This window comes from Plasmodium reichenowi, chromosome 3 (assembly GCF_001601855.1).
Source record: "Plasmodium reichenowi strain SY57 chromosome 3, whole genome shotgun sequence".
NCBI classification, from domain to species: Eukaryota; Apicomplexa; class Aconoidasida; order Haemosporida; family Plasmodiidae; genus Plasmodium; species Plasmodium reichenowi.
The window spans coordinates 300,994-310,993 of record NC_033648.1 but is presented as its reverse complement, the minus strand read 5'-3'; the positions used below and the strand labels follow the sequence as shown (position 1 = coordinate 310,993).

At 17.9% G+C, this 10,000-nt stretch overlaps 4 protein-coding genes across 4 annotated transcripts in view; 1 reads left to right on the top strand and 3 right to left on the bottom strand.

Moving 5' to 3' along the window:
* The window catches only part of PRSY57_0309100 (YTH domain-containing protein, putative), a gene marked incomplete at both ends in the record, with an annotated part of 1,722 nt that extends 1,138 nt beyond the window's left edge, over positions 1-584 (bottom strand). Inside the window, 3 exons of the mRNA XM_012905717.2 lie at positions 116-192; positions 278-405; positions 530-584. Coding sequence (XP_012761171.1) covers positions 116-192; positions 278-405; positions 530-584 — 260 coding nt within the window. The remainder of the gene's footprint in view (positions 1-115; positions 193-277; positions 406-529) is intronic.
* A 1,155-nt stretch (positions 585-1,739) lies between these two features.
* PRSY57_0309000 (SECIS-binding protein 2, putative) lies at positions 1,740-3,617 on the top strand (the record flags this gene model as incomplete). The annotated part of the gene is made up of 1 exon (XM_012905716.2): positions 1,740-3,617. One exon carries the CDS (start codon positions 1,740-1,742, stop codon positions 3,615-3,617), a length of 1,878 nt encoding a protein of 625 aa, XP_012761170.2.
* Positions 3,618-4,494: 877 nt separating this feature from the next.
* On the bottom strand, positions 4,495-4,833 carry PRSY57_0308900 (60S acidic ribosomal protein P2, putative; the record flags this gene model as incomplete). The annotated part of the gene is made up of 1 exon (XM_012905715.1): positions 4,495-4,833. The coding sequence occupies one exon, from the start codon at positions 4,831-4,833 to the stop codon at positions 4,495-4,497; it is 339 nt and encodes a 112-aa protein (XP_012761169.1).
* A 2,569-nt stretch (positions 4,834-7,402) lies between these two features.
* Positions 7,403-9,883, bottom strand: PRSY57_0308800 (asparagine synthetase, putative; the record flags this gene model as incomplete). Its single annotated transcript, XM_012905714.2, has 2 exons — positions 7,403-9,164; positions 9,804-9,883. 2 exons carry the CDS (start codon positions 9,881-9,883, stop codon positions 7,403-7,405), a joined length of 1,842 nt encoding a protein of 613 aa, XP_012761168.2.
* Between the last annotated feature and the right edge of the window lie 117 nt (positions 9,884-10,000).

The following is a 10,000-nucleotide window of genomic DNA, read 5'->3' as shown; positions in this document are numbered from 1 at the left end:
AAAATGTAAATAATAATAAATGTAGGAACAGTTTTAATAATTTTTATATTTATTTTATTAAAAATAAAATTATAAAAAAAAAAAATATATAAAATAATTAAAAAAAAATAATTACTTGGATTGCATAATCGCATAACCACAAAATTTCGAACTACCGTTAACTGAAAAAACTAATATGACATAATCATGTTCCTACAATATAAGTGAAAATAAATAAATAAAAAAATATATATATATATATATATATATTTTTTAAATATATTATATTTCTTAATACCATAAACGCTGAAACAAATTTATATTCATTTTTTGGTGTTGTTGCCCAAATGTTGTAATTCAACGAAATCGCTATATTTTTATCTGACGAGCTTTTAATAAGAAAGAACTTAGTTTTTGCACTTGTGTCTGATAAAAATAAAAAACAAAAAAAGAAAATTTTACATAAATAACACATTTTATATGTATTTATATTTATTTGTTATATGTATTTTTGTCTATATGATTTCATTTCTTCTTAATCATTTATTACATATGTTCTTAACCACATGGGTTGGGGGTATAAAAGAATTGTTGTTATAATTCATGTTTTCTGAAAAAATTTCTTATTTCATATAATGGTAAAAAAAAAAAAAATAAATATATAAGAGAATCTTATATATTCACATATATTATTTTGTTGTTAAATAATTCTATCATTTTTATTCACTGTATGTTTTTTTATTTTTTTTTTTTTTTTCTATACAATATAAAAAAGAAATTGAAAAAGGATAATTGTTTAATAATATAAAAAGGAATATATATATATTATATTAACTATATTATCTTATATTAATTTATATAATTATATATATATATATATTTTTTTTTGTGGTTATTTTTTTCACATATAAAATGTTAAAAATTAAAAGGCACGAAATTTATTTTAATTAATTTTTTATTTTTGCCTTTTAATATATAAGAAGAACATTAACTTAAATAGAAAAAATTCTCATTGTATAGATTGATATATTTTTGAATGAATAATTTATTTAAATACGAAAATAAACTATTTAAAAATAATTATAATTTTGAAACATTATTTTTTAAAAACATATAATAAAATAGGATGAAATTGAAGAACATATTTTGCATGTATAATATTATTATATATGAATAGTATACAAACCATATATATAAATATAATTTATACATATATATAATAATATTTATTTGTATTTTTTTAATGAGAGGGAAAAAAAAAAAAAAAAATATATATATATATATATATATATAGTATAATAAAAAAAAAAAAAAATTATAAATAAATAGTTAGTTCCACTTTTATATAATATATTTATATGTTATTCTCATTTTAATTTATTATATAAAAAAAAGTACATTTTTTATAAATGATATAGAAATATATTGGGGAAGTTTTCTTTTACAAATTGTCTATTTTATTATTATATAATTATTAATAATGTATATCTTATTTGAATAATATTATGATAGCCTTTATAAATATATAATATATAAATATCATCATGGATAAAAAAAAAAAAAACAGCCAAAATATAAATGAAAACCATTAGTACTTATACTGATAAATGTTTTTATAAAAATAAATAAATAAATAAAAATATATATATATATATATATATATATATATTTATATATTAATGCAATGGTACAAATTTTGGTATAATGAAAATGATATATAAATTGATAGGCAAACCTTTTTTTTTTTTTTTTTTGTAAGAATGAAAAAAGAAATTATTGTTGACGTAAAATCCAATCCTCGCACACATACCAATGGTGATAAAGACATAATTAGGGAGAAACAAAAAAAACCAAAAAAGAAGAATGAAAAGGTAAACGTAAGTATAAATGCAAATGTGAATTTAGAGAATAGAAAAATTGTGGAAAATAGAAAATGTATAAAAAATATAAAATCGATAAAAAATATAAAAAATGCAAAATACATAAAAAATATAAAATCTATAAAATATTATGATGATAGAAAAAAAGAAGAGAAAACTTATCAAACGGAAAACACGAATAACAATATACAATTCGGAAATAGACTAGTCAGAATAACTTTTAGTAGCGATAAAAAAAAAAGGAAGGAATTGATCAAAAAAAAAAAAATGAATATATTGATGAAAAAAAAAAAAAAAAAAAAAAAAGAATTTGAAGAAAAAAAAAAACTTATAAATAAATTAACAAATATATTAAATGTTGAAAAAGAAAAAGGAAACTATTATTTCTTACCCAAATGTTTAAAAAAAAAAAAAATATCCAAATTAAAAAAAATAATTATATTAGAAAAGAAAATTAAAAATGATATATATCAAGAACTATTAAAACAAAAAGAAAATATCAATTCTATAAATGATCATCACACTGGTATATATTTACAACTTATTCAAAATAAAATGAAATGGATACTGAAAAATAAAAAGGTAAAAAAAATAATAATAACAAATAATAGCAATAATAGCAATAATAGCAATAATAACAATAATAACAATAATAGCAATAATAACAATAATAATGATAATAATAATAATGATAATAATAATAATATTAAATTCGCTAGCAATTTTTTAAAAAAACTAGCCAAAACGGAAAATGTGCTAAATGGTGAGTTACCTGACGTTCAGGTGAAAATTTTAAAAAAATTTATACACACATGGGCACATAAATATGCAACAGGTTTGAGAAAAGGAAAAAAATATGGTAGAAAGAGGGATATAAGACAATTTATAAATATTGCAAAAAAAATAGAAAAGTACTCTGATCAAAATGATAAGCTTGATTTGAAAGATAAAAGAGTTTCTTCGAAAGATAATATTTGTTCTGTTGAAAATTTTGATAAGAATAATGTTGTTAATGTAAAAGAAAAAAAAAAAAATAGTGATACCATAGAAAGAAATGAGCATAATATATGCAACCATAACAACAACAATAATAATAATAACAATAATAATAATAATAATAACAATAATAACAATAATAATAATAATAACAATAATAATAATAACAACCATAATAATAACAACCATAATAATAACAACCATAATAATAACAATAATAATAACAATGGTGATAATAAGAATAACAATATTATTGATGTAAATCATATATTAAAGGATGAAATGCTTAAAAATGAAAAAATTTTAAATTACATACAAGTGAGCAGAGTCGAAAAAAAAATTTATATCAATGATTATGTTGATCATGAAATAACTGTTAAATTAAATACTATGGTTAAAGAGTTTTTAAAAAAAATTTCTGTTTCGCATGAAAAATTGTTATTGCTAAAAAAGAAAAAACGATATTTCTTAGGATTAAAAGAATGTTATAAACATATATGTATAGATGAACCAAAAATAGTATTTATTGCTCCGAATATTGAACCATCACTAAATAATATTTTCGATGATACGTTAGGGAAAATAATTGCTAAATGTAAAGAAAAAAATATACCTATAGTTTTTGCTTTAAGCAAAAATTTGTTAGGAAAATGTATAAATAAATCTAGACAGTCAATTATTTGTATAATTGATAACGATTCTTATATAAAAGAATGTAATGATATAATTAATCTTGCTAATTCTTTAAAATTATGTAAATGAAATGTGTAGAAATGTTTTACATAATAAATATGAATAAATAAATAAATAAATATATATATATATATGTATTTTTATATATATTCAATTATATATATATATATATATATATATATATATATATATATATATATATATATATATTTATTTATTTATTTATTTTATTTTATTTTTTTTTTTGTAATATAACTCATGTTTAAAAGAATTCATGCAGAAAGTATTTAATGTATGCATTTAGTCAAAAAAAAAAAAAAAAACATATTACATAATTATATATAAAAAAATATACAGATACGGACAGATGTACGATATGTACCTTAAAAAAAAATATATATGGACAACTATGTGAGTACCATATACCCAATATAATATATTATTATAAAAATATTCATTTTGATGATATTTTTGTAAAATACAATAATTTCTATATATAGAAAATTTCAAAACTTAATATAATTCAAGTCCAATTAATTAAGTTATTTTATAAAATATGTTGGTACATATTGTTTATATAAAAAATGATAATACATATATATAAGTATACTATATATATCTATATGTTTAAAAAAAAAAAAAAAAAAAAAAAAAAAAATATAAAAATATAAAAATATAAAAATATAAAAATATAAAAATATATATATATATATATATATATATATATATATATATATATATACATACATATTTATATATACATTTAATATTCATATAAAATAAAATATTGTTATATAAAGTTATTGAAAGTGATGGAAAAATTTTCCAAAAATTATAATATAAAAATTTGAACTGGAATATATATGTTTTTTATTTTTTATTTTTTATTTTTTATTTTTTATTTTTTTTTTTGGTTTTTGTTTTGGCTCCTCAAAATATTTAATATTTAACCAAATAAGGAAAATCCTAAGTCGTCTTCTTCTTCCTCTTCTTCTTCTTTCTTTTCTTCTTTCTTATCTTCTTTCTTAGTTTCAGCAGTTTCTACTGCAGCGGCACCAGCTGGTGCGGCAGCTACACCACCTCCAATATTTTGTAATTTTTTTAATCCATCAGTGATTAATTCATGGCAACTCTTTCCTTTTAATGAATCAATAAAATTGTTTAAAACTTCATCTTCTACATCAGCATTTACGGCTCCCAACACATTCTTAACTTCTTTTGTGCTTGGGTTTTCATTTCCTCCCAATACACACATAAGATATGCAGCAACGTATTTCATAGCCATTTTTTATATAAATAAACTACAGGGAAAAAAAAAATAAATAAATAATCAAATGAAAATGTACAACTGTGCAATTGTCCAATTAATATATAAATGAATAAACATATAGGTATATGTATATGTATATATATATTATATATATATATAATGTTGTATATATTTTATTTACATGTACAAGTCATAAATTTTATGAACACTTTATTATATATCGCTTTTGAAAAAAAAAAAAAAAAAAATTATATGTTATATACAAAATGGCTGTACATATATATTTATTTATATATAAAACTTTTGTTAATTTGAGGTCAAAAAAAATAATAAATAAAATAATATAATATAATATAAAAATAGAAGAACAATAATTCTAAATAAATAAAAACTTTATATATTATACTTACATATATAATACAGTATTATTATTAAACAATAATAATAATATAAGTATCAAATTATATAACAATAATAAAAATATAATATATAATATAAATAATATATACATATATTTATATATATATTCTCTTTTTGTAATCTTACTTTTTTTAAGGTTAATATTTTTTTATTAATATGGGGAAATTTAAAATTAATTAAATAAAAAGAAATATTCTTTCTTTAATTTTTCAATAATTTTAAAGTTTTTCTTTTTTTTTTCTTATTTTATAATATATATATATATATATATATATATATAAAAAAAATGTTTAAATAAAAATCAGTGAAATATTATTATTATATAAATATATATATATATATATAAATTAAAATTTGGAACAAAAAATAAAAAAAAAATTATCTTTTTTTTTTTTTTTTTTAATATAAATTATTGTAAGATATATAATAAGAAAAGAAAAATCAATCCATTCACTGTGGGGAAGGAAAAAAATATTTTTAATAAAATAAAATAAATAATAAAATATTATATATATATATTATATATAATATATATTACATTATATATAAATATGTAAATATATTTTAAAATATATATATATATATATTTATATATATATTATAATATATAATGATAAAAAGAAAAGTATAATATTATAACATAATATTATTATTATAATATAATATATATTATGGATATATTAAGTTTTTATTTTATATGCTTTTTCTTCTTATCAAAATTTAGAAATAATTATATATATATAATATATATATATATATATTATGTATATAATAATATTTGTATATAGTAAATAATATAATATTATGCAAACATAATAACGTGGTTTAGGGTTTCCTCTTTTTTTTTTTTTTTTTTTAAGATCTTAAGAAATGGATTATATTTTATTTTTTTTTGCAATATTATATATTAATATATATATATATATATATTATATATATATATATATATATATATATATATTTATTATATTTGTTGAACATTATAAATTTTTAATAGTACATAAACTTAAAGGTGAAATGAAAATAAATAAATAATAAATGTATATATAAAATAAATAAAAATGTATCATATATATTGTATATGATATATATAATAAGTCCCCTTATAAACATATATATATATATATATATATATATATATATATTATATATATATTATTATATTATAATATATTATATATATATTATTATATTATAATATAATTATATTATGCCAAAAGTGTAGTGTTCAAAGTGCAGTAAAAAAAAAAAAAAAAAAAAATATACATTTGTATATAAATAATAAATCTTATAGATATAATATATATAAAAATACCCCTTTTTTTGTATGTATAATTTTTATATAGAATATTTTTTACGTCAATTCTTTTTTATATATTTTTTTATATTATTTAAGAAAAAAAAAAATATAATATATATTATATATATATAATATTACCTTTGAAAAAACGAAAGATTAATCCATATAATATTTTAAATTAAATATATTTTTTATTTATTATTATTAAAATAATACTATATAAAAAATAATATGAAATATGAAATTGCTCTGAATATATTTATTTCAACTTTTCCAAGAGGATATAATAAATAAATATAAATATATATATATTATATATATATATATATATATATATATATATATATATATATATATATATATATTATTTATAAATTTTTTTTTTTTTTTTTTCTAAAAGTACTAATTTCCTGCAGGAAATAATATTAAGGATTATTCATCAAAGTATATCATTATTAAAATTATATTTATATATATATAATTATGCTACATTTAAAAAAACATACATATTGTTAATACGAATTATTTTTCTTATCATACTTGAAAGAAATATATATTTTTTTATTTAGTTACAATTTGTCATTTAAAAAAAAAAAAAAAAAAAGAAACACATATATATATATATATATATATATATATAAGTATACATATTAAAAATAATAATTATATAAGCCACGCATGTGTGCATATAAATACATAAACATACAAAAAAGTTCATACATATATTTATTCATATGTATACCTTTGTGATATTATAAGATTGTTATAACACAAATGGAAATAAATAAACAAATAAATAAATAAACATATTTATAATATATATATATATATATATATATGTACATTTACCAAATGTGCTTTCTTTTAATAACTGATGGCTTCTTGATTTTGTAACGGAACACATTTTACATCATCAAATTGCTTCGAGTGTCGATGTATTCCTAGAACAGATCGACCTGACTGGTCAGCATTTTGTTTAAAACTTTCATCCCATTCAACGGCTTTACTAGTTGAGCATGCGATGGATTCTCCTTCAGGTACTGATTCTTGTGCACATTGTTCAGGGAAGCACTCTGAAAAAATACATCTGTATAGATATCCTTCTTTGGTTTTGGGTGTATTATATGGGAAAAGAAATTTTGCTCTTGAAAATTGAATATCTGATATTTTTTTTTCTGCATATTGTTTTAATCCATCAATCCAATTATATCCAACACCGTCTGAGAATTGTTCTTTTTGTCTGTATAGGATGTGTTCCGGTAAATATCCTTCAAAGGCTTTTCTTAAAATATATTTTTCTATTTTATTATTTGAACACATTTTATCTTGTGGATCAATATTCATAACAACATTCAAGAATTGTATATCTAAAAAAGGTACCCTTGCTTCAATACCAAAAGCCATAGTAGATTTATTAGCTCTTAGTACATCATAATAATGTAGATCATGTATTTTTCTTTGAAGTTCTCTATGAAATTCTTCTTTATTAGGTGCTTTATGAAAATATAGATAACCTCCAAATATTTCATCTGAACCTTCACCACTTAGAACCATTTTAACACAACTACTTTTAATTAATCTTGATAGAATATACATAGGTGTAGATGCACGTATGGTGGTAATATCATAGGTTTCTATATGATAAATTACATCATGTAAAGTATCTATACCTTCTTCAACAGTAAAAAAAAATTCCGTATGTTCTATACCTAAATATTCAGCTACTTCTTTTGCTGCTTTTAAATCAGGAGAGCCTTTTAAACCTATAGAAAAGCTTCTAAGTTTTTGAGTTCCTGAGTTGTTATTATTAAAATTATTATTATTATTATTATTATTATTGTTGTTGCTCTCATTTCCATTGTTGTTACTCTTCTTATCACTACCATTTTGAATGCTTTTCTCATTTTTCTTATCTAAAATATTTAAATGCTTAGCAAGGATTGCAGCAATTATAGATGAATCTAATCCTCCTGATAATAAGATACCGAAAGGAACATCACCCATTAATCTTTTTATTACCGCCTTTTCTAAATGTATACGTATTTCATTAAAATCGACTTTATTATTTGGTATGCTATTATCTAAAGACCACCAATTAGGGTTATAATACCTAACAAATTCTCCTTTATTTTTATTATTCTTATAATAATGACCAGGTGGAAATATTACATATCTTATACAATTATCTTTTAAAGCTTTAAATTCAGATGAAAACCATATAGATCCATCAGCTGCATAACCTATATATAATGGACATATACCTATAGGATCTCGAAAAGCAAAAAATGTATTATTTTTTTTGTCACTAATTACACCTGCAAATATACCATCTAACATGGATGGAATTTTCTCTTTATATATTTTAAATAAATTTGGTATCACTGCACAATCAGAACAACTTTTTAATTTATTCAAATTCTCTTCTTTTATTAATTTTCTTAATTCCAAATGATTATATATTTCTCCATTTATTGTTAAACATACCTCTTCTTCATCATCATATAAGGGTTGGTGACCAGATAATACATCTACTATAGCTAGACGCTCATGTGCCAGCACATTTGTCGTCCCATCATCATTCTCCTCAACTACGATGCCGTTCCAGTCGGGGCCCCTATGTCTCAGTCTATATGAAAAAAAAAAATAAAAAAAAAAAAAAAAAAAAAAAAATATATATATAAACATATATAAACGTATATATGTATGTATTATATAAATCCTTTCTTTCGCATATTTTTACAGTACATATGAATATTAAATTAGGTGTGGAATTAATACCCACATATTACATATATATATATATATTATTTTTTTTTTATAGGATCATTTCAATAATTATTATATATATATATATAAATACTCATAGAATCAACAAATTGAATAATAAGATATATGAATAAAATAAAAAAAAGTTTAATGTATAACTTTTTTTTTGTAAATTATACATATGTATAAAAATATATAAGTATATATATAACATTTTGTATGCCTTGAAAAAGGTATAATTAATATAAATATATATATATATATATATATATATATATATATATACTTATCTCTATACACCCCTTTTTACATACATACATGCAGGAAATATAATTTTACAATTGGAATATAATAATTATACATATTATATATATATGATATTGTTATGTAATAGATAATAAAAAAAAAATATATATATTTTTTTACATATATAATTAAATATGTACATAATATATATATATATATATGTATTTTTATTTATTTTATATTTTTTAATTACATTTTTGATAAATTTAGGGCCTTCCTTCTTAATCGATGTTTTTCTATAGATGAATGAAAAATGGCTAGTATACCGCACATTGTTATTAGCCCATAAACATGTGGATATAATATATAAATATATATATAATATTATATATGTATATTATATATATATATATATATATATATATATATATTTATATTTATTTATTTATT